A 26,792-nucleotide genomic window follows, 5' to 3' on the forward strand; every position below is an offset into this window, starting at 1 on the left:
TGACTCCATATTTCATTTTCTGTTTTAGTTACCATAACATGTAACATACATTCAAAAACTCTTCTGTAATGGTGTCCAAGTTTGGAATGCTGTGCACAGGATTTGTTGTCACCACTAACTGGGCTATAAGCCTGGGAATGATGGTCCCCATGAGCTACTACCACAACAAATTTTGTCTCCAGTTGCCTGTTTTCACCTGCCAATTATCATTCAGGATTTTATTTTATCTTTTCCCTAATGGTGTTGTTCTTGGGTAGTCAGAACTAATGTTGTTCCAGGACCACTCAACCACTCAAACTGACCAGTCCCTTTTTTTAATGTTGCAGGTTTGCGATTCGGGTAAAAGAGAAGAAAATCACACACGAGAGAATTACCATCTGTATCACGGGGTTCATGTGAAATTCTTTTTCTAATTTAATCCAAACATCTTTTCCTAAACCTATGGGTCTTTGTTGCCTCAGACTAACTGGGCACATTTGTTGCCTAAAACTAAAAAGTATATATGTTGACTAAACCTGACAAGTGTAATTGTTGCCTTAACCTAATCAAGGGTATCTGTTGCCTTAACCTAACAAGTGTAAGTGTTGCCTTAACTTAACCAGGCATATTTGTATCCTAAACCTAACCAAGTTTAGTTGTTGCCTAAACCTAACAAAGTATATCTGTTGCCTTAACCTAACAAGAGTAATTGTTGCCTAATGCTGTTTGATAACAACATTTGAGGAGATCATTGCAAAAAATGCTTGTATATCTATTAGATATACTGTATAAGATAAGATAAATCGATATTAGAAATTATTACTCCCTAATATCAGTATTGGCCCCAAAGCTATTGTATGAAATCAAAACAAAGTGATTGGTCAGTTGAAATAATGGTCCTTGGAATGACATAATTTATGATGTTCTAGAAACACCAGCAACACAGAGATATAAGATAAAATAACCAGAAGGAGTGCAGTGTCATGGACATCCATGAACATTGCTAATAGTGTTAATTGCAACTCAAGACCAAGCAGGTACTGCCACCTCGAACTGAACCACAGATCTTTGCATTAGTGGATGGGAACTTTACCCCTGTGTAAACCCACAGCATGCATGCAATACACCGTTCTTAATAAATAACGCTGATAATCGCCCCAACACTCAGGTTTTGCATTGACACACAAATGATACCCAGCCCTAGCTATGAGACACACCAAAGAGCTGTCAGTACAAGTGTAATGACCAAATGAGTGCAAACTATAGTAAAGGTTCAACTCAGAAGTGATACAACTGAATGCCCATGACTGAGGCTTCTGAGACTGCTAAACAGGGGCTTCTAGTGCCGCCAGCCACACTAAAATGACACACCACAGGAGCAGAGGCCAAAATGTCACATAACACAATAGCAAGAAAAGCGCCCCATCAAACTATCCAAATAATGATTTCTAGCCTGCCTCTCCACAGCATGGAATTGTTTGGCATCACAGCCAACAGGCTGAATGGACATGCAGCATATGTCAATATATGAATGAGCTTAGCAGGGGACATAAAAAGGCACACAAAGCACTCAATAGCGCTCGCTGAAGACTGTAATGTTGCAATCCAGTCCAGATTTTCACATTGAAATGTACAACCTCCAAGCATTCCAGGTGGACAACCGAAAAATTAACAAAAACCTAGGTTGACCGTAACAAAATGATGTCACTTTTCTCAAGTGTACTGACAACTGAACCTTCGCAGTGCAGCCTCCTTTCATATATAAACAAAATAGAGGCAGGAAACGACACACGAGGTGACGGAAGCCATTATACATTTCACTTTAATTGTCAGAATTGTGTCTAAATATTCCTTCACTTGCCTAATACAAATATCGTTGCTACAGCTACATGACATCAGACAACTGTTTCTTCATGAAGTCAGGGTAGATGGATTTGTCTTGCATTTACAAATCCATCTACCCATTCTTAATGGAGGAACACCAACTTCCACCTCCCAGTAGCCAATTTATTGTCACTTCATTTAAACACAACAGGATGAAGACGTCTTTTACACATCAGTCTATTCTGTTTGGTCTGCGGCGAACTAAAATCTGAATACAAGGAGAATACGTAATATGTTTGATAGCAATGAATCTTTGATGTGCTTTGTAAGTCAACGAATATGTGACATACTGTATGTGTAATATGGTGCCCCATGGCATGTTTCAGCAGCGTCCCAGAAGCGGCTCACTGCTGAGCCCCATGGAGAATACATGGTGAGTCTATTTTTGACAAAACATCAGGCAGGCATGACGCTCAGCTGCTGTGATGCTTCCAGAGGGCTATGGCGACATGTGGAGGACTGAACAAAAAAGCAGAGCACACACCAATTAACAAAGACGTGCCCAAGTGGAATTGAGGGGTAAGGATGCAAAATGTATTTCAATGTAAACTGACAATGAAGTATAGTACTTTGTCATATCGTATCAAATCATATCGTCAGCTGGAATTCCGACTTTCAATGTTCCATTGTTCTTTTTCGAATAGGAGGTTGAAAATGTTGGGGTTCCCAGTTGTCTGTAAAGCAGCCTTAGACTATACCAGTCTGAGTACTGCCTGTAAAATTGTTGAATTCCTGGCTCAATAGAACGTCAATAAAAGATTTACTTGTCTGAAAGTCAGTATCAGTGCCACTGGATGCATAGCACTCACCACAGAACATGATCACGTTCAACCCGCCATTGCATTTTTCATGCAACTCCAAACTTGACACAGACACAGAACACTGAAATGGAGAAAATGCAGATGAATCTCTCTGCCATACCAGATCTAAACACAATACGTCTGTAATTACAGGCACACAGTGTGGACACAATATGCCACCCTTGGGGACAATAAAGACTATCCATCTTTCTATAAGGCATCAGGGAGAGTGAATAACGAAACATATCAAGACACTTCTTGCTGCTTACTTATGAACACAGGTTCAAGATCGTTGGCTTCCTTGTCTACATGGATCACATCTGCCCAGTTGTGTATGGATGGATGCAAAAAGAAAGAGGATTTACTTGGACTGAAGGGTGGAACTAACAGATGGTCACAAAGGCACAAGGCAGCTTTATACTTAACGATTTCACAATCACAACAGAGCACTGAAGTTGGGAAGACAGAGAGAAAGAGTAGGACTTAGCTGAAGTGCCATACGAACCGAAAGACCTAAATCCAAGCCATCCACATATAGGACATACCAGTCATCACATATCCATCTGTATAGTAAGTAAGCTAAAGTGGAACAGCTGCAAACAATAAAACATGAAAGCACCTAACAAAGCAAGAAAGTCTACCACACAGCTCCCCAGGAAAGAGAAGGGACGGTAAAGGCCAGTGTCCTTAAACAAATACAAACAACATAGGTACATCTATTTGGTGCCTTCCAAGGATGACCTGATATCCCAGCCTGCAGCAGAGAGGAGTTATTGAATACCCCAAAGGGATGGAAAAATGGGTTTAGACTCCTCCACTGGCAGAGGACATGGCTGACATTGGAAAAACCCATCCAGGGGCTCCAGCAGATGCCAGGAGCAGCATCTTCCCATGCTAAGGGCCTTTTGTTTGAGAATCGAAGCTTGCTGGCACCTGCCATATGTGAGGTTGCAATAGTTCCAAAAAGTGAATGAGGGGCTTGCAAACTTTCCACATTCCAAATGACAGTCTGAACACAGCACCAAAATGCCAAGAGGTGACCTTGGAGAAGGCCGGAAGGGTGAATAGTTTCTGTAGTTGGTCCATTCTTTGGGCATAACTGTTTTCTCCAATAATGGCTCATGGCCACAAAAAGTGACAATATAATAAAAGTTGAATTTTGTGTTTAAAAAAAAATAAAAAATCTGATTTATCTCATGTAGCCATCCTTCAAATTTGGATGTGCCAAAAAAGTTGAAACAGAATCAACTTTGAATAAAGCAACCCGACGTCACGTTGCTGTGACCAGTGTAAAATGTAATGTTTCATGTTCAGCAACTTAATTTGGCCTGTTGCTGCGTAGGACCAGTGTGCCATACTATGAAACCAACTATAGCGAAGGCACGGCCCGCAGATCAGAGGAAAAGTAGAACGGGGCAGTTAATATTGTTTCACTTGCATTCACTGAATTTGGTCTTATTCAGTAGTTTCAATGTGGAGAATGTAATTATGTTGTTGTTATGTAATAGTGGTTGGCAAACTAATTTTAGGTCCATTACCACCACCTTCTGGATCGGCAGGGGTTAAGTTCACAGCATTCTGTCACACAAAGGCACCATGGAATGACACTCCCACACACAACCCTGCAGCTAATTGCCTGACGCCTGATTGTGTCTGAATGAGGCCTCGCACACTAACACAACGCTAAACTTTAAACCAATAGAGTAGTTCGTCACGGAACTGCCCACCTTGGTAATTCTGGATAAACATAGTCGATGAAAAAGAGATTCCACCACAGTAGAAGGGCACTATGGAAGTTGTTGCATCCGAGTCCCTTGACTAAAATAACTATGCCAACACTATAAACAATCCCCCTGCCCTATAAACTTCAATCTTTGTAAATGGACGTACTATTGTCATTTCTAAACAATGTAAACCTTTGTAAAAAGGTGGACACATTCTGTTTTCATTGTTTTTCATAAGCCTTCTAATGCTTTATGATTACCTGTTAGTTTGTGTTTTTTAAGCACTGTCTTTTGATTCCATTAAGAGAGGGGATTAGAGGTCCTTTAGGGGAGTTGCTGGTATGTGGAGGCTAACACAGAAACGCTAGACATGTTCCAATAATCTATCAATGGGCCATGTGAGCTGTAAGGGCATTTGTAGTGAAAACACTGTCTGGTCACAGCACACACACACACACACACACACACACACGTACACACTGTGGACCCTGGTATTTTTCCATCATGCTTTGATGCTTTGAGATGAGGTGTCAGGCTTGGCTGGCTCGCCCGGTCCTGCCAATGAGAGCAATGCTGTTTTGTTTTTGTGTTTCTGTCTCCCGCTCTCTCTCTCTCTCTCTCTCTCGCTCGCTCTCTCTCTCTCTCTCACACACACACACACACACACACACACACACACACACACACACACTCATTGATTCACTCTCCTCCTATTCACTCTCTCATGCTCTCGCTTCCTTCCTCTCTTGGGCTGGCAGTTTACTCCAAACAAAATGGAATTTGGCACATTTGCAGAGACCGCTGAACTGCCATTAAATTGCAACGCTGCAAGCAAATGCCAGTATGTTCACTGCAGATTGGGGTCATTTAATGATGACCGTGCTAGATGGGGGAGCTTTATAGATGAAGTGCAAAAAAACACAATGGAAACCAAACATTTTGATCCGTAAGTGTGCGTGCACATGGGGCTTTTCCATGCATGTCCAGTAACTTCACACAGCTCCTCAAACAGTTGATCACAAACACGAAGAAACAGTAAAATAGAGCAGATGTCTGGAAGTGCAAACAGGGACTCAGGAGAGAGACTTAACTTTAAATCACAGAGGTGCTAGCAGTACTGAGAGTTGAACACACAGACACTTCAAAAGATGAACTTCTCTGTGAGTTGAATCTCGCAACACACATCTGTTTTGAGGGAGAGAAGGGGGAAGTCAAGTGGATGTCACCTGCAGCCCACTCGGGAGGCGAGACGGGCATGCATTGGCCCCGGTGCAGAGGGCGGCTTGGCACAACTTGGCGCCCAAGGTGGTAGTAGAAACGCAAATCAGTGTGGCACGGTTTGATGCAGCCAAAGGTGCCGATGGAAAAGCCCCAAAAGAAGCGCACAAATGGCATTGTTGGTGACTGACAAATAAGCCATTGGGAACAAGGGTGATAAAAAGTGCCAATCATTTTTGGTAAGCGCTCTGCATTTTGCTGACATGGTAGCACTCGAGACTATCACCAGTTCAGTTTTTATGGTTATAATTTACTACCCAGACAAAAGCTCCCCTACAACTGCATACTTGGCGGCACTCGATCCTCATGAACTTACCATTTTACCCTTCTAATGTAACAAATTCGATTTATTTTGGTGTAAGCTGCCAGCTCTCCTCTTTGTCTTCCCACACTTGCACACAAAATATATAGGACCATCATACTGAAAAGAACAGGTCACTTGAGCACCTGAATAAAAGGAACACACCATGTCTTCAGAAGATTATCCTGTCGGTCAAGTGACGAGAACATGGACACCAAAATCATTCATGTCTCCCAGGTAGATCCTTGGCTCCAGCGCTTCACGCCAGTAGGCTCCATGCTGACGCAAACACATAAGCATACCACTCTGTTGAGCGATTGCAGGATCCATGTCATTTTTCCAACGTAGCCCCGCCTATACATGAAACAAACCATTGACAAACAGGCACCAGAAAATGATTAGTTGATAAATCTGTCAATCATAACTCTGTGCTTGTTGCCATGAAAATAAGACAACTATGCGATGTACTTCAACACTGTCACCTACACTCACCTGGTTGGTTCTTTGTGTAGGATTAGTTGTGCTTTATCAAAATGCATCAGCAGAATTTCAGCAAATCTACCTGTTTCTATGCATCATACCCCCACAATTCAAGAAAAATTCTGCACTGACAGTAGGTGGGCTACTGACTTTTCGTACATTCAATTTTTGCTGTATGTCATATTAGATAAAGTCACAACTACTAGTGAAAAGTAAAGGGCACACAGCTTACCCACTGCTGACGTTTACAGTGTCAAATCAAAAGAGGATTGTTACAGCAGAGGCACACCAGTGGGAAGACAGAACTTTCTATGTTCCTCAAGAGACAACTTAAATGACTCGCACCTTTGTGTGTAAGTGTAAATTTGTAAAAACAAAGACTTAACATCTATGTCCAGTAAGGTTAATTTCAAGATACAATGGACTTACCATCACAAAGTCAATGATCATCCAAACTGTACCAGGTGAATATTTATTAATAAATATGAATAGCCTGAGAGCCTTTGCTCTTACTTGAAGCTCATTTCCCATAGCTTACCCTATTAGGTCTTTGAATGTGACAGTATATCATAAAATAAGGGGGCTCTGCACTTTAAAATGTCCTTGTGGAATAATATACAGAGACATTTTAACCTTGACGATGCAGAGCACAAGCTGGCTATCCATCATGGCAACATGGATGGCCACCAGACATTAGAAAGACAGAGGTCATGGCTGATGGCAACCTTTAGATTTATCGGGCTTGACATAGTCTCTCCCCTCTCCTGGAGGCGGGACCCCCATTTTAAACAGATTTCTACAAAAGGGAAGCTTCTTTAATCTAATGAATTAATCCTGAACAGCATTAAACTCCATGGTCTAAATTAACTGGTCCCTTTGTGACTCACAAAGGTGCCAACATCAAATGAGTGGTTCACAAAATGTCAATTAACTGACTGTCCTAGGATTTTTTATACAGTTTGGGGATTATAACTATATTTCAGGATGAGGATTATTTTTGGGTTATCAAATAGACTAAAATTAAATTTAACTATTTACTTTGCACTACAGGATACAAGTAGACACATATCTTTCAGATTATTATGTGTTTAGGATTAGGCTAAACCATGTCCTCCACCAAAAGGATTGTTTCCCCCTATAGATTGACATCCAAACATTTGACACTTTTTCTGTCAGAGAAACACAGTGCACATAAAACAATATGCAGTAAATCCCAATAAAAAGGGCCATAATGTCCCATTCAAAAATCAATATGTTGAGAGAGGAATGCCTGTCAATACTAGCTCTCATTCTGCAGCAGGCAGTTTAATGGGTCATAGTGTGGAGATTAAAAGTTTTAATGAAACATTTAATGAAGTTAAACTTGTCTGATAAATAAAAAAAATTATTAAACATTTTTGATTTTGATGTCAAATGTCACTTAAAAGCAATTTTTAACCAATTTCAATCTGCATAGTAAGAGCATACATGGCAAGTTCATGGAGAACTTTGAAACTTTGTATCCACAATTGTTTTGCATGGTTTTCAGAGAGAAATGGTATGAGAGAGTCTTTTACCAATACCATTACATTTTGCTTTGACAGACGATTAGGTTTATAAGAGATTAAATTAGTTATTTAAAGAGAAAGCAAGTAATCCCTGAACATCTGTCAAAACTTGAAATCTCAAAAAACGATGATGACCTTCCCAGTTATCCTGTCATAGGAACAGATATATGTAATGCTTTTAATGTGGCATACAGAATGTGTTAATGTCAATACGTCAAATAGACCATGCTTTACAAAATGGTGCGCCACGGTGATAGTTCTATCTGCACCTATGTAATGTAGCAATGTATGATAAACAAACGAGAAAATACAATAATCTTAACCTTTCTCACAGAGGTCATGACTGCAATAATACAGCGATCGTTTACTGAGAAGCCAATCAAATCGATTGTGTACCAGAAGACCTATGTGGCACTGTGGATGGAGGAATACATGGCTTGGCCAAAAAGAAGAGAAAGTTGACAGAGAAAATAGAACTTTGTTAAATGAATAGACGGATAAATATATGTTCATTCTTCCACAAGACAGTACTAAACTGGTGTGTTGAAAAACCGTGACATTGATCAAAAGCGGGTATGTTAAGCGGCACAATGAGGCAGAACACGGATCCGTTGAGGAGATAATCCACAGAGGTCTGAGGTGAGACCCAGTATCCTGGTCCTGTTTTCTTTTATTTCCAACGTATTGTTTGTTGTATGTAAACAATTCTCTACATTGAAAACTGAAAAATAAATATTGCTGAAATAATAAGGAAATGTGTGTTGGTGTTGATTTTATTTGATAAACACAGGGGTAGGCTTTTGGATGCAATTAGATATGATGAGGACATTTTTGCTACTGGACCTCTTTGAATTTTAAACGAAGACCCCTGAAATAGGCCGTAGTCTACAATGGATTTCATGTAGTAGAAAGGAGTTGTACAACAGAGAAAAATATTGTTGCATGTTTGTGTTCTAAAGTATTTCCAGATATCTCCATGATAAGGTTTACACAGTTTACTGCCACTCACCAATATGTGAACAAAATGTTGACATTTTAAACTACTAATGCCATTAACCGGTTTTCCCACAAAGCATCAATAACATTTGGACTTATGATACACAGTTCCCTTGTTTCAGGGAGTGAGATCAGAGATATATTTATGGAACTCAATTGTTAATAATTAACTAATTAATTATTAATTAATCCTTTGACTTTAATCCTACCTTCGTGCGAAGAAACATATATAGTATTCCCTTAGACTAAGAGGTATGCTTTAATTTAAAGTCACTATGTGTATCTTTTTACTATGGCACCATCTATCAAGCAAAGCCCCATTACACCCTTGAAGACAACCAATATCTAATTTTGGACATCCAGACATCATCTGGAGTAGTTTAACAATGTTTACAGCAGGCTTCATTTCACCATGGGAGCTGATATTCCAGATCCCCCAACTCCGTCTGTGGCTTAAGAGTCACCTTTGCAAGTTGTGAAAGATTTCAAGCTAACGTTTTGTTTGTCTCAGCAGGGACAGGCAATATCATAGAGAAAGACTTCATGTTGTCTGGTCCAAGATTGTTTGTAACTGTTTGTGAATTGTACAATGAATTTTGGACATAGCTATGACCTGAATTCTCCCACAACTCTCAGTTCTTCCATGAACATTGCCTCAGCCAGCAACACAATAGCTCTACAAGCTTATTTCTATATTTTCTTCACAATCATACATCATTAAATTCAGTAAAGAGCTGTTGAAGAGGGAGGGCAAGATCTCCCAGAGAACAAGCTTCAAAAAACATGTTGGTAACATTTGTCTTATTACTGTCTGCAAACCAAACCTTTATACTACGAAAGACGAGGGGGGTGCAAGGCAGGCCCTCAGCCACGGTGACAGGATCAGGACTTTGGAACGACCGAACAGATGCAGACTCCCTCTGGTGGCAATTTAAATTAAATCAGGAAACGTGTGTAGGGACTGAAAGTTATAGGGATACACATCTTTTTTATCCAGATTTAAGGGAAATTTACCTTGATCATGGCAATCTGTGCCGTCCCTACGGATAGCTACGTCCAGGATTCTCTGCATAATCATGTTCTACCCCAAGATGATAATAATTCTGAAGCAACAATCTTCCCACAATTACTGGTTGAACATGTAAAAGAGTTAAAATAACATGTCTTTATTTTTTCGAAGCATAGGGTTGCTCTTTAATGTTAGTTTTTGCCATTCTTTAAGGAAAAGGTCTGCGCCTTTAGCTGATAAGGGACCAGCCAGGGGAAGGATGGAAGACCAAGGAGGGGTGGTGTTTTTTCTAGCCATATATAGTGACTTTTAATATTTGTGTAATCTCCTACCAAACTTGTATCATTTATCATTTATTCCTGATGTCCTTCCCTTGGCAAAAGTCTGTCAACCAGCGCTAGAGGAAGCATCAGCTGGTAATTGGCAGCAATACTTTCTCCAAGCACTCAACGAACCACTTAAGCAAATGCGTTTAATCGTTTTTAGACTGCCACCTGTACAGTGTAGCAGTATGCATAATTCAGAACAGGGTAGTATAGGCTTACCAGTCGCTGCAGTTGCTTTTTGTAAGCTTCAGTCCCCTCAGGACAAGATGCTGCGCCACTTTTAGCACTCCTCAGAGGTAAAAAAAAAATGATATATGGTGCTGATGCTGGAGACCAACTGTCTCTGACTCCTCTGCTACTGGATGCCCCTCGCTGCCACGATTGGTGTGCCTTCTTGGTCCCCATGGTCGTAGCCCTCCATACGTTATCCCTGTCTTCAATCTGTCATCCGTCAGTCTCAGAGGGCTGTGTTCAGTCCCAGTCCGGTGTACAGCTGTTTTCACTGGGAAGCGGTTGCGCCCGGTTGAGCCACGCGATGACACCCCCTCTTGATCCAAGGTTGTGGTCCGGGCCACTTCAGTCAGCTGATAGGGCCACTCAGCTCCACAGCTTACTGTGCTAACTCACTAACAGTGGCTAGTCTCTAGAGCCAAAGATTGCAGTATAGTGAGCAGCAGTTAGCAGTTATGCTGCCAACTGTGCTGAACCACTAGTGGAAATTCCGGTTATTTCTTACAAATCACACCATTGAATCCATCTGAAGCGTGCCAGTTCAGAACAGACTGGTCTCCGGTATTGGCTGGCAGCTTTCTTGAGAAACACTCATCCCAACTACTTCACATTCGACATTGTTTAGGTAGATCCACTGAAACATTAAAACTCAAATAAGATGACACCTCTAGGGCCGCGCCTGATTATCTTTCTTTTTGATTAATCCAACATTTTTTTGTCAATTAATGCTAATGATTAAATCATCAATTTGTTTTATCAGTCAATTCATATAACAATGAATTTACTCGAAATAAATATAACAATGCATTTATAGTTGCGATTAAAAGGAAGGCGCAACATGTTTTACATACTATTTTTCTGTTTTAAACACAGCTGTTTGCAGGATGCATTGCAATAAGTTGATGCATCTGTTTGTGTCTACGTAAGATCAATAAAAATCAAAAAGTCAAAAAAGTCAAAATCTGACAGACATTACAGACAACTATAACTATTAGACAGAAAGAATTGTCTTATGGCTTATGTGGGTCATAACGATGCACGAGTTTTACACTGAGACTTTTTCAGTGCTCAATAAAAGTCCCTTATTTTATCTCCAGATTTTAACTCGATTTCAAAATTATAATCTCTGAAAATATCTTTATGCATTACTTTCAGTAATCAAACATATCAGTAAAAATCTTTTAGACTGAATACGATTATTTCAGTTGTACTCCTATCTCTAATCCCAACACATTTTTTAAAACCTTGTTTTGTTACTGTCAGGATTTGGGGCACTCAGATAAGGTTTTTCAAGCACCCACTTGATGCTAGACAAATGGAGGACCACACGTGTCCGGGAAACAGTAATAAAGCATTTAACTAATTGTACAACAAATATAGGCATTAATAAATCAGTTATTACATAACATATTAAAGTATTTCCAGTTTCCTTTCTGCGACGCATGCCTAGATGTAAATTTGAAACAAGTGCATCACGTCACGTGATTCGCGTGACGATGTAATTGCACAGTTTGGCCGCTACAAAAGCCGAGCATTAACCGTGTAATTGCATCGTCACGTGATGCGCTGCGCCACCGAACGACTTGTTCCCATAAGCTGACAGTGTGAAAAAAGCGTCCGTAAAACAGTGGATACATTTTTTTGAGCGTCATATCCCTCACGAAATGACTCGTTTGACTGTCCAATTACATTTCGGAATTGAGTATAAAACTGCACAAACACTATGCGAGCCTTATCGAGATATTTTTATCCCATTCACGTAGGAGGGTAGTTGGCTCAGCTCAGCCAGGGAAAAAAGGATGTGTCATGGGGCTGAGAAAAACAAAGCAGAAAGTGGAAATACATATTTTTGGCATATGCACATGACGAGTAGCTTTCACTGCATGTTTGGCTTTAGGATTTTGCATCAAGCATTTAAAAAACCTGTATAATAGAAACAAACTTTTTTCACTATTTCGGTGAATAGTAAAAAAAGTGATGAAGGGGCACAGATCGTGGTTTGTAAAAGAAAAAAAAAAAGTGGGAATCATAAATCATCCTCTCCGAAGCTGGGCCAATAAATCAGGCCAGCTCTATATAAGAAACAGCTCAACATTTTTAATGACTATGCTTATTAACTCACTCGCATAGTTATCCATCACTTTGTGTCGACGGTGAGTTATTTTATCGTAAGTTACATACATAACGTAGATATGTTCTTAATCTGTTCTTAAGTTACACGGCTGGTGTAGTGATTTGAACCCAAACCACAATGTATTCCTATGTATGGATGGATGGATGGATGGATGGATGGATGGATGGATGGATGGATGGATGGATGGATGGATGGATGGATAGATAGATAGATAGATAGATAGATAGATAGATAGATAGATAGATAGATAGATAGATAGATAGACGTCATGCCTTTGATAGACAGTGCCAGTAGGATGCGTTCATTGTTGGTTGGGTCCTGTGGTTGTAATCAATGATTTTGGACCGAATCATTTACATATCGTCAAACGACACACCGCTGAGAGCAAGTATTGATCATTTTCACTGCTGTCATTTGTCCTGGGTCATCATCATGCACAACACTAAAGCAGAAATGCCCTCTATAAACTATTTACGTGCATATATTTACGTCCCCCCAAGTAAAACTCAGATGTTTTCTTTGTTTGTTTGATTTTAGAAAAATGTGATTCTTCCGCAAAAGAAGTGCATGTAAATGCAGCTAATGTAGGTGGCCCGTAGCGCTGCCGCTGCTGCTGCTGCTGTAAAATGAATGAGGGTCACGGGGAGGAGAGGATGAGTATGGGGGATGGGTGTGGGGGGATTATGTGTGTGTCATTACACCCACAGACAGCTGTGGGTGTAATAAATATGATGAAAGAGTGGAAGAGTTAAGGGGACAGCAGAAATGAGAGCTTTGTCTTTAAAAAAAAAAAAAACTATTTAGGTTCTGCTCTGTCCAAACAACTGGTCCAACAGTTAGCCAAAAATGTAAATCCAGTCATCATGTCCTCCCTCCATGCCGATGGAAAGTCACCTTGTTTACATTTTTTGGTGATCTGCTCTCCTAAACTCAACCTAACCTTGAAGTCTTCCATCTAAAATGTGACTTTTTACATTATGGTGACTGGCATCTTGTACGCATAACGATGGAGCCTGATGACTCAAACCCACGCACACACACACACACACACACACACGCAAACACACTGACGAAGCCCTATTTGACTTTGCAGTACTTCATCACGAGTCAGGCCCATCGGCAAACAATAAAATCGCTCAGGCAGACAACGTGCTCCTCCACCTCCTCTCCTTCTAGACTCCTCCAAACCCCTCCACCTCCTCCTAGCCTCCTCTTGACCTTCCACCTCTTCCTTGCCTCCTTCTATTTTAGTCCAAACCCTCCTCCTCATCTCCCTAACTTCCTCCTAGCCCTCATTCTTCAGCTCCTCTTTAACACCCCCTACCTCCTCCTCCTCCATCTCAGCCTCCCTACCATCCCCATCCCCCTCCTCCTGCGGCTCTCCTAAATCTATCCCCTCATTCTCTTCTCTCCCTTGTCCTCCTCCCCTGGCCTCCCCTCTGCACTGCAGCACCTATACAGTCATTAATCTCCAAGGTCCCCTCAGTGCGACACACAATGCACGTGTATGTGTGTGTGTATGTGTGCACGTGAGTGCGTATACAGATGTATAGTGTGCGTAACAGCATGTCACATTTGACCCACCCTGAACAGTCACATGCACTGTTTAATGCGGATTAATGCACATTTGAGTTCCTAATGGTGAATCTGACGTGAGCTTTTGTTTGCTGTTGCAACTGTGCACGACAACAAAGATGTGTACATTTGTAACTAAGGTTGCAGAAACAACATAGTTATTTTAACCCAAATCACATTGTTTTTTTCTAAATCTTACAAAGCACTTTCACCGCCTAACCAGATGGTGACTGTACTGGCATGCTGTTTAGCATAGTCACTGGCAATCGTCCTATTCAGTAGTTGTGGTACGAGGATCGCTAATGTCGACGGTGCAACCTTACTACACATGTTAAATGATTGGCTGTGTTGTGTGTCGCTCTTAGCCCGCTCCATCCTCAGGGTATATGGGCTTGTTTACGAGCTAGGGGTGTCCTTATGTGCAGTTCCCTACCATAATCTTTGTATGGTAGGGAACTGAGAGAGACAAATAATATTTTGATCCCAGTTCTGAATTGTGATATTATAATTACAACAAGTGACATGTAAGACTTTGAAAATACATAATTCTAAAGATTACACAACCAACAGTCGCGTTAGTGACGTCATCTCGTCGAACGGTCACAAAAACTGCAGTTCCCGATATGGCTGGACACTTTTTTTTTCCCGTGTCGATGTGCCTGACATGTTTTTGTTAGGTTGAGGTTATTTTAAGTGAGGCGATGTAGTTCACTGAGCAGCTGCACACAAAACTAGATGGTATTTTATATCATTTACGATAAACAGCCACTTTATCGGCTTGAAAAAGCATCTTTGGGGCTCAAATTTTGAATGCGTAATTCATGGCACAATTCAAACAGGGTAGAAAATGTATTCATCTCTCCCAACTGATACCAATAGGATCCCATGAGGTCAACTTGGAAGCGGTGCGACTTCTGCTGTAGCTCTGTTTTACAGCACTTCACTCCCAGTAATGCTTCTTTCTCTGGTCAACTAATAAGACCGGTTTTATTATGATCAATAGGTTTAACAATAGATAGTTTGCAGAGCAGTAGGGATTTGTAGTAGTAAAAAAGTGTTAAACTACATAATCCTGCAGATTGATCACACCATTTACTGCAATACATCACAGTAAACCACGCACAATATGACAACAGCATAGTGATGGGATGATCAGGGATGAGCCAAAGCCATGGACGCGTCAGTCAGACTGAGCCCTAATGAAACCCGGTGTAGTACATACAGAACCATGTTCCCAAGCCCTGTCTGCACGGACGCCCACTGCTGCTTATCCTGCCTCTGTTTGGAGAGAGAGAGAGAGAGACGGAGAGGCCGGACCGTGCGAGGAAACGTGTTGACAAAAGTGGAACAAATAGGATGTCCATGTTGTGCTTTCCTATTTTTTCTCTCCCTTCCATGATTAATACAATAATGCCTCCACGCTTTCAATTCCAAATACCAAACTGTCAGAAGACATCAGATCACGTTCAAACCTCTCCCTCTCTCCCTCTCTCTCTCTCTCTCTCTTTCTCTCCATCTCTCTCTCTGTCTGTCTCGCTTTCTCTCTGTCTCTGTCTCTCTCTGTCGCTTTCTCTCTGTCCCTCTCTCCATGTGAAGAAAAAGGCATATAAGTAAGAGTCTGGTAATGATGATGATGATGTTGATGATGGGGAGGATGGCCACTATTCAAAGCCTACTGATCTGTAGTTACGGGTTATTGTCTCACGTGAAGGGAGTCATCACGTCTGCAGTTGCTCCTCTCAGCACTAAAGAGCTGTTCAGCCTCCTTTTAGCGGATTGTGCTGATTTGACTCTCATCGGCGTAATTTTCTGCAGCAGACAGCTGACTAGCTGGTAAAAGACAGTGGAGCGTTTAGCTGCTGAAGGATCAGCTATTTAGTGGAGACAAGGACTAAAAGGAAAAACGAACACCGGATCCAAAGGAAAATTCTGAATCCTGGGATTTATTCTAGTCAAGCCAACTGGCAAAGCAGGCCACGGTGTCACAAATGGGAACAAAGCAGCATGTGCAGCAGAGGCTTCTGCTTTGGTTAGTAGGCAACATGCCTCATACTTGGCAGGTTTGTAGCGAATCAGCGAGGACCAAAGTAGGTGCAGTCTCAAAATTTGGTGCAATTTAGATACTCCACATGTTCAATATTAATACATTTTGAATAAACAGCTGACCTCTGCTCTCTGTATTATTACTGTAGTCAGCTATAAAATGCGCACACTTGCATTTTAATGGCGCTGCACCAGTAATATAAAAGGAAAAGTTCACCCAAAACGGAAAAATTCAGTCATTATCTACTCACCCACAGTGATACAAAGTCAGATGTCCCTCAACACATATCTGTTTAGGAAAATATGTTTTGTGAACTACAAAACTTCACCCGACTTCCCATCAACATCGGGTCGAGTAGATAATGACTAAAATCTTCCTTTCCCTTTAATTCTAGCTCAATCTTGACAGTAAATCTACACATTTCCCTATACAGGTGATTATCACTGAGAGTATGCCTCACATGGAGAAGAATCACCCAAAGCAATTTTGGTCCCGTCCCTCCATTTTGTGCGCTCTCTTTTAGTTTAGTGTGCCCCATTTTTGTTCGGGATGAAGGGGTAGTGGTTATCTAGGGTCCAGATGGTCCGCCAAATGGAGCACTTCCACATGCCTAGGCAAATCAAGTGAGAGAAGAATTTTCCCAGAATGCCCAGAGCACGGCTGAGGAATGGCTACAATGTGTGCACACGTCGCCTGAATTACTTCCCATGTAAATAATGTCAAACCAGATGGAACGTCTTCCGCAAATCCAGCGGATTACAATATGTTACTAATTCTACATGATGAGCGCCCAACAATTGCGATGTGTTCCGTGCAAGCAATGGCCCCCGAACGACTAAAGCCTCTCCTGATACGCACGTTGTTGTCCACAAACGGGATGTGGCAGCCCCATTCATAGTTGCAGATCTCCCCCCAGGCCCTCACAGCTCCATACCTAAGGGCCATTACCCAATTAGGAGCACATTGAGACTGGGGATAGGGTAACAGTAGAAGTAACAGGATAGGCCTACGTCTGTTAATTTCACATGAGTCCTGTATATCTACTTACGTTCTTGTACATTACAATTTTGCAGAAACACTTAAGTCTGTTCTATTCACTTTGAGTGGATTTTTCCTCTTTCAGTAGAAGTACTTTGGATAACTGTGGAAATGATTGCCAATTATCGGTGGTGGTGGTGGTGGTGGTGGTGTGGCTATGGATGATCGTGTTTGTCGGCTGGTCAGTGTTGATAAGTCAGAGTGAATTACCTCCACAACTAAAAGATGGTGGATTCAGGTTGATTTTGATAAAGATTTTACGTAAAATAATTGTAGTTTGCATAAGTCACATTTTATACTATTCGTTTTGTCGTGTTTTAGTTAAGATTTAGCAGTTTAAATATCAATCTAACCTAAGCCGACCCTTTCGTCACAATTTTTCTCGGACAGTTTCTTGGTTTTGCGGCACACTTAATATAATAGGAAAGACTGGTTATCAGACACTGATCATGTTAATTGCTTACTAAAACAGACTATTCACATGAGGATCAGGAGACCATAGCTTCTTTCTTTTTTACCCATTTGAAAAAGGCTAAAAGGAATTTAAAAAAGCTAAGGTAAGTGTTAGGCCTTGGGTTAGGGCACGAAATGTTGCACATCGAATGAAATACGTCAATTATCACTTTCCTTATTGCCGGGCTACAGCAAAACAAGCGGCTTATAACATTCCGTCTGACGTTGGCCGTGATAACAAGCTACATATTGCTGTCGGCTTATTATTATGAAGACGTTATATTACAATGAAATGCTATTAAATCAAAATCAAATCACTTCTAACTCACTTTTACAGAGCAACCAAATGTGTTAGCCATAGGATTACATGTTACTGAGGAGGATGAATGGTAAGTTTCATCATATTACAGTTATCGCACTCTACCAACAGCTGTGTTTAAAACAGTATGAAACATATGCTGCCTTTTTTGTTCTCTTTGGTGCTAAGAGGAAACAGGGACAAAAACAACAAGTACTTTCATCAAAATCATCTCAATTAGCAGTGCGCCTTTCCCAAGAGCAATTCATGTAAGCATGGTGGAGAGAGAACATTTTGATCCAACCTTACAAGCAAGCATGCAAAAAAGACAGAGAGCAGCGACATCACAACAGAGTGCGATAGAGCACGTAAAGGTAGAGGAGAGAGAGAAGAACACCAGCAACAACAAGCACAATTAGTGTTCCCCTGAACACTGCAGTCCTTTCATTTCAGTTTCAATTGTTTTGTAGCACAACTCACGTCAAACAATTTCAGCTGTAGTTTCTTTAATTTCTGTGTTTCTTGAAGCTGAAACGGCAGACTGGCGAGTGAATTACCGCAATATTTCAACACACAAGAGCAGAGTGAACTGCGTGTGTGTGTGTGTATAATGTCATCTAAATGTCTCACTTACTTTTTGGTCAGCCTCACTGTTGACAAGCTCTTGCGTGAAAGGATCTACAATTTGCGTTATAACACATAACAATTTTTTCTGACATTCAACCGCTTCTATGAGCGTGTCCCTGGACCCGACAGGACACGTCACTTGAATCACTTGTGTTTAACCGAAGACTATGATTTCACTAACTGTTGCCTTCCTAAAGTTTAACCGTAGGATTAAAATGTTGTCTCATTTCAGAATAAGGATCTTTACAAGAAGCACTTTTGTCCACTGGGGCTGCCGGGAAAAAACAAGAAAATAAAACGCCTGTTGTAGTTAGCATTTGTCTGGGAAACAAGCCTGTTCACTTGACGTGGCGCTAAAATTAAGAGCTAATTGTGTTAAGTGGTCACTGAATGAGTCTTTTAGAAATCATAATCACGTTCGAGACAGAGTGGATATTTGCGTAACTTTCGGCTCTGTGGATATCAAGAGAGCAAAGCAGGACAATCACTGACCCTGCACCCTGAGTCCACTAAGAACTTTGAGATTTACTGATATTACACTAACATTTAATCCCAACAGGGGATTAACATATACGTAGAATGGAATCAGTCGACACAAATAACTGATATTTTACCATGGCAGACGCTGGGGGATGGTGTGTCGTCAGGTGTATTATCAAACTTGATGGTGTTTTTTTCAGTCATCTTGAATAGACAAGGCGCTCCATCCTCACTGAGAACCATACAGTCTTTCTTTCTAGTCACAGTAAACAGGGCAGAAGTCACCTCTTTGTCTTTCTTCGCACCTGACGGCAGCTGGTGAAGATGAGGCGATCATCACATCTGGTCATCAAAATGCCTGGCGTCGTCAGTGACACCAGTGTTGTCACGGGTTTATCAGCATGTGGGAAAACGTCCTCACTGTGGCGTCCCTAACAGCTTAAGCTGTCGATCTAGCTCGGCCCGAACAGAGCCAACTGTTTTTATCTCACCATGACTTTTTTTCCTTTTACACTGTAGTTAAAATTTGGATTTGAAAATAAAAAAGGACACCAATGAATACTTCAAAATCAAAATTTTCATTCACTAAATTAACACTACAGGGATCTATAGGGTCCCTAGAAGATGAATCCCAATGAATCTACTGGGGACCCTAACCCTAACCCTAACTGGTGAACACAGTATTTCCCTTATGTGACAGTCCTCACCTGGGAGGTCTCTAAATCATATTTATGTATGATTCTTATTACACAATAAGCCCTAGAGCCTCATTAATAAAACCCTGCATAGAATCCTAACATATCTTTATGTTTGTGTACACAAAGGAGGATATGAACGTACACCCATAACATATTCAGTTGTATTAAACCTTGCCTACACCAATGCCCGATTTCCATTTTATAAATCTGGCTTGAAATTGTTCACATGTGGGTCAGCCCTATCCCGCCCTCGAACACGTCCACATTCAACCCTAGATGGTTAGTGCAAAGCGCCTCATGAATGCCTGCCGATCGGTGGTTCTTTACAGTCGGTTGTGGCAAACAACCGAAAGGAAGACCACAAAAAACACGACAGGGTGAAGGTTAGAAAGCACGTTATTAATTTTTCCGTTCGCGTTGTCCTCGAGCAGCACCGGCGCATCCACCGTGGAGCATTACACAGGAGTGTGCCGCAGTATTTACTGTGTATGTTAACAGCACTCGGACCGACCGCTTCACTTGCCAGAAATCATGTTGACAGTCATGTGGTTTCCTCAACCCTGGCGTATTATTCAAAGTGTCACGGGCTAACACAATTCATTTATCTGTTTAAATTTTGTTACAGTGAGCCTGCAGTATGATTAGGATTCATGATGAGGATATGGAGTGTCGTCAGAATCAGAATTATTGTAATGACTGTGCCGTCACTGGCTTTCCAGACTTTAATCATTTACATACATGAAAACTGTTGTGCTCGTTTACTGACGCTCTTGTTCTGCCATTCTTTAATGCTATTCGATGTCTTTTGGATGTCTACAATAGATGATGTTAATTCCATTAGTGAGCTGAGCTAACATGGAACATCAGAGAAAGGCAATACAGACTTTCTTGAAACCTACCACCTGCTACATCCTGGTACTGTCCTACCATTTTTTTTCATCAGCAGTAGTGCGCTCCACAAGTGACCACGAGTGTTAGTAGCACAAAGTCGACCCCCCTGTCCTCTGTTCTCCGGGGGGTGGGGAATGTGATGGTGAGACAGCGTTGATGAAATATTGATCGGACTGAAATATTGAGCCCCTGGGACCTCGTTTATGACCGATGCGTACACACACAAAATGGGACCTGAAAGAGGCATGCACCCCCCAAAAAAACTTGGGATCAATACAAAAAAACTGACATTAGAATGTGCGCATCTTCACAGAAAGGTACGGGTAGCTTTAGCAATGGTGGTAATTTGAATCCATAGTGCAGAAACAATCCTCATTTGTGTTTAAGCAAAGATCAGTGTGGATTATCCACTGAGTCTTATAAATGTGGCTCCTGGTGTATGACAAGATATAATTCTAAATACAGAAACATCCCAGACAGCTGCAGGCTACATGCTCATCTTCACCAGCCGAAAGGTGTTTGTGTTTATTTCCAAATTAAGTAGCGCTAAGGGGGGGGGGGGGGGCGTGCACACCTTGGGGACTTGGTGCTGACAAGCTGAGACATTTATATAACTTCGAAATTGTACATAATATATACATATTAGAGTCAGCCCACACTGAGCCCCCCAGCCAACCCTTGTGTTTCCAGCCCCGCTGTTATTCAGATCTAAGAATACAAACGCCGTGTTTCCCTTTTTTTTATCCATCCAGAAAGTTACATTTACATTTTTCATTTAGTTTTTATCAAGGATTGCATTTGGTGTTATCAGTAGAGGTATACAACACAAAGATGACCCAGAGCTGCGGTCCTTAATGATCCTGTCTACTATCAGAAGTACCTTAAAAAATAAAGACCACTTTCGAAATGTGTCTTTATTCCAAATAACAGAAGGAAGCTGAGTATATTACAATAAATCCCTGGTAGTCAGAGCCCGTAAGGACCCATCACACTACTTCATTTAGTTTCCTGTGCGGCCACTGTAGCCATTTTGTTGATCTATTTAGGGTCTGAACTCTTCTGGCTGCTGTGGCATTTGAATGAGTTTAGAAGTATCGTCAGTGGCCGACAGAGTGAAATGGATAATTAAACTGACTGGCGTGAAAAGGAGAACCCAGAAGACACTGCATCGTTGTGGTCATCATTGAGCGCTGTGGTTATGAGTCCTACAACCCAGAAATCAATTACCAGGTTTGCACTTCCTGTTCCCTCGTCTCTAAGTCAGTGGGTTTTTTTTAATGGGTTTTTCGGTTAAATGTCTGAAATAAGGTCTGCGGTTTCCAAAGGCTTAAGAGATTAACACATTTTGTTCTCCAACATACAAAACATTGTCAGATGTCCTACAATTGAATTATAAAGTGCTTACACAGTTTCTAACAAGTGTCTACAGAGGTTGTCGAGGACATTAAACGTCATCATGCCTAACACGGAGACTCGTCTACTCACTAGTCAAACAAACTGGAGGCGATTTCATTTATACTTCAAAAAACATAAAAGGGATGTTCACCCGTGAAGATTATTTCGTGGAGCAAAATGTGCGATAATTCGAAATCAGCCTCAAAAATTCCTTTTTCTGAAGGTTTTGAAGGCGTTTTGTCGAGGGAACCAGGGCTATACTATCCTCCATGTTGGCCTAGGAAAACAGGTCATGCCTACAGCACTGTATTGGCAGGTGCTTCTGTTATTTAGTCCAAATTGATCAAATTCAGCTTTCATCAACATCTGACTCTAATATAACATCGACAGTATTGCCTGGAGCGGGAAAAAATGAATCAATTCATCAATTCATCACTTAGTCAATCGATGGAAAATTAAGCAACACCAGCCCTCATATGATCCGCTAGAACATTTTGCGGAATCCGGTAGCACCCCTTTCGCAAAATGAGCACCAGTCTGAATTTGCGATGTTCTGGCTCCCCTGCAGACTGCATCCTCGTCAATACCTGCCATCACTAATAAGGCGTTTCACAATCTATGGCCTCAACAGAGACGTCTACATGTATAACATAACGTGATCATAGACTCTCGGAACACACTGATTGGTTTTTACACTGTATGGTAAGATTTACTCTTTCAAGAGCTGACATGATAAATCACTGAGTTGATTATTCATCTAAAAAAGGACTGACATCGCTCCAAGTTCAGTTTAACATTCGAGTAATGTTCCCTGCTTCAGATTTTTGTTGCCTTTGGGTTTTGGACTGTTTGCCGAACACGAAGCACCAAGGAATTTTAATTTCATTTTATATTGAACAACAGCAGTTTGACTTTATCCTGGTGGCTTTTTTTTTAGGTTGAGATGGGACAAGTTTAAACAATATCCACCAAAGATAGATGCTCCAGATTTCAACAAAACAATACCTCCCACCAGGGATTCAACAATAAACATAAAAGACAGAAATTCAGTTTGTTACAAAGTTCCTTTTCTCAAACCTGTCCTGAGTGAACCCTCTTCTCAAACAAATACGATAGGGGATTTTTTATTTTACCTTTGAGTTCAATGATCGAAATTGAAAGCATATCTATATCGTTTTTCTAATCTAAAATTAAAATCGTAAAACACCCCTAGAAATTATGTGCCTCCTGGGATGGAACCAGACACGTCTTACAAGCGCAGGTTTTATTTGCGAACTACTCTGGCTTGTGTAGGTTCAAATGCAGCTTTTCTCTTTTTTTGGTGCGAGCAATTTGAGAAAACGAGGTGCGTTCTGAGAGGAGTGCCAAGCAGCAAGTGAGGAAGCAAACAGCTCTGTGACTAGAGAGGCAAAGTCCCTCCACTTCCATTGGGCCACCACGGGACCTTTCATTCTTGTTTGAATTGTGCCACGAATTTGTCAGCTTAAAAGACCATTTTTCGACTCGAAAAGTTTGTTCCGAGATCCAAGTACTAATTAGAATAGTAATTAGAGAGACTATACCCCCAGCAGTCAGATAAGTGACGTCGCCCAAAACTCACCAAAACCCGTGACTGAACCCTTGTAGTGCTGGTCCTGTATGTTAGCTGACTGACCAGCTGTCCTTTCACATAAACTGCAGCTGGCGATACGTCCAGGCGATGCGGTTCGCTGAGAGGTTTCACACAAAACTAAATGGTGTTTTACTATCTTTAAAACGAACTGACTTTTCTCGACGCGCAAAATGGTCCTTTAAATTGACAGACGTCACTCGCGTGATTCACGATGGGATCCAAACATCATTTGTCTCTCGTCACCGGCAAAGAGCCTCACTGCTGAATTCTCACTGCTCCACTGTGCTCACGGTTTTCGTTGTGGACAAAAAAAAAACATACGTAGAAATGTGCATTTGTCCTTCAGGGAGATGTTGATGGGTATTTTTCCACAACAATTCATCGATTAGATGATCAATGCATTAATCTGACGAATAACCAACATATTAAAGGAGCACTCATCGACTGTTTTTTTTTAGGACTAAACAAACTAAATAATCAAACTCTCTTTGTTTTCATGACTGAATAAACTGAATAAACAAACTGATCTTAAAGGACAACACAGTTTATACTTTTTTTACTTTGTTTATATGTGGCGGACCCTGCCACCTTTCCAGCTTCAAACAGTGTCCAGGGGACCTTATTTTACTCCGAGAACAGCTTGTTTGTTCAGTTATGGAAAAAACGACATATTTCTGAGTTTGTATTATTACCTCATTAATGTTGTAAATATTAAGATTCTGACCTTTTCTGAATTTCTTCTCCGATATGACATAATGCACCTTTAATCTAGGGCTGCATTTAATCATATTGATTATCAGTCAGTCGTAATCATTTTGTCGATAAAATGTCAAGAAAGATGCCCATCATTATTCCAAGGGCTGGTTCTGTCCAGTCAACAGTCCAAAACCCCAGACTTTTCATTTGTAATGACACAAAACCATCACGATCGCCTTTACAAAGCTTTGCACGATCTACTGTGGCGTCGGCGTCGTCGCTTGACATGTGACTCGAACGATCAATCAACTCGCCGTTTAATTTTCCCAATCAAGGATCCATCGACTGACCGATTGATTGATCGGCCAATCGTTTCAGCCCCTTCACCAATCAATAGCCTGATGGAAATAACCGTTGTTAGTCGCGGCTCTAATCTGACAAACAACCCGCCAGCACCCCGAAACATCCTCTGAAATGTTTGGAAAACACCACCGACAGCTGCAAAACTCTTTCCTCATCGCCTGCCACTGCCACTGACGTGTTCCTATTGTTTTGTCCAGATTCAGCATCCAACACACACTACTAACCGCCTGTGACATGTCCAAAAGAAATAACCTGAACGCCACACGCTTTTAAAAGGTAGCACGTTGAATGATTTTAAACACGTGTATTGTATGTATTTTGACTTTTTAAATAAATATATATATCTTTGGAGTGCAATCATTTTTTTTCCCCATGTCCTCATCCTTCATCATGTTGCATTACAAGGCACTGCTAAAGCACACAGGATGGAAACTTTGACCACAATGACCTCAACGCCATGTTTATGAGGCTTTTTGTACGCTTAGCAGTGTTCATCCGATGGGCAACGACGGGAAACGACGGCTGTCACACGATGGACACAGGCTGTGGTGATGAACACAGGCTGTGGTGATGGTTCAGCTCTTTCAGCAGCGTCGTCATTAGTGACACCACCGCCGAGCAGCGGTGACCGAGCAGGGAGAGATGATAAAAAAAAAGAAGAGAGAGAGCCCAAATAATCCCACAAGGTCAGTATCCTGTCATTGCCGAGGAGCCTACAACACGTTTTTTTAATCACATTACATAATATCAAATGGAGATTAAATTCGAGCAGTATCATAAAATCCGATACGTCACAATGAAACCCGGCGGGCCCTGCTAACAGCCCTCGTATAGAGGATGTTATAGAGCTGGTAATTTTCCCCTCAGACAACCTGACAGCGCGGAGCCATCCATTATCTAACCGGCAGCCGCGCTCCATCCGTCGGCTCTCTCTGCGGGGTCTTACCGCGGGGTGATGGGCCGGCGGTGGCGGTATCCTTGGCGTCGCTGGTTTCGGAGGAGACAGGATGGGAGACGGTATCACGGGCTGATGCACGAGCTGCACAGTTCCGGTGATGAATGAAAGACGGACAGACGGACCCGGCTCTGACGATAACCCCCGCTGGAGACTCCGCACGGACCACAAGCAACAAGCCCCGCCCCTCCCAGTTCTCTACGTCAAGCCCCTCCGTACTGGACTCACTGGAGCGGCTCAGCATCACTGCAGCCCTCCCCCTCGGCTGCCCGTGTGTGTGTGTATGTGTTTTCCTGTGTGTGTGTGTGTGTGTGTGTGTGTGTGCGTGTGCGTGCGTGTGTGTGTCAGTATCAAAGGGACGTGCTGAGACTTCCAAGAAGCACGAGCAGTTGGGTAGAACACTTCATCTCTGCCCTTTTTTTTTTTTGAAAACATTTTTAAAATTTTGCTGTGAGAGAAGAATGTTTTTTTGTTGTTGTTGTTGTTTTGCCATCACACATACTAAAATAAACTAAAGGATAATGCATTAATGACCACGTATGAGTAAGATTAATATGAAGTAAAGCAAAAAATGGCCCTCTATCTGGACTCAATGACTAAAAATGGCTGACTTGGTCTATTTATAGACTTCACAGAGGGATACAGTCACTTTCCAAGATAGTGAAAAAGGGATGTTACATATGTTATGTTATAGATTGTAAGCTTTATTTGATGGTAGCATTTTATAGCCATTACAGGTCATGTCTTACGATCCGAGCTTCTTCGAAAAGTAGCGCAGGGATCATGATCCTTTGCTTTTTATGTATACAGCAGGGTCCAGTAGTCTGAGCTACATTGTGTGTCTTTGTCACGTAAACCAAGAAACAATCAAGGGGTTTGAGGTATAACTGAAGAGTCAGAAGTCAAATTTGTTCTTCGGAGCAAACTGGGGCTTTCTCAGCGTCTGAGGTTTCAGTGCATGGAACCCTCAACACTGGA

At 41.5% G+C, this 26,792-nt stretch overlaps 1 protein-coding gene across 3 annotated transcripts in view; it reads right to left on the minus strand.

Annotated features, from left to right (window-relative positions):
• nat16 (N-acetyltransferase 16) overlaps positions 1-26,075 on the minus strand; it is a 43,764-nt gene extending 17,689 nt beyond the window's left edge. Inside the window, exons 1-2 of one of the 3 annotated variants that reach the window (XM_030430928.1) lie at positions 25,806-26,075; positions 6,132-6,245 (exon numbers count right to left, since the gene is read on the minus strand). In XM_030430928.1, coding sequence (XP_030286788.1) covers positions 6,132-6,190 — 59 coding nt within the window. In that variant the 5' untranslated portion in view covers positions 6,191-6,245; positions 25,806-26,075. Of the gene's footprint in view, positions 1-6,131; positions 6,321-25,805 lie in introns of all 3 variants that reach the window. The other 2 variants (XM_030430927.1, XM_030430929.1) reach the window with 2 other exon arrangements.
• Positions 26,076-26,792: the final 717 nt, after the last annotated feature.

The sequence above is a fragment of the Sparus aurata genome, chromosome 10 (assembly GCF_900880675.1).
Source record: "Sparus aurata chromosome 10, fSpaAur1.1, whole genome shotgun sequence".
NCBI lineage: Eukaryota > Metazoa > Chordata > Actinopteri > Spariformes > Sparidae > Sparus > Sparus aurata.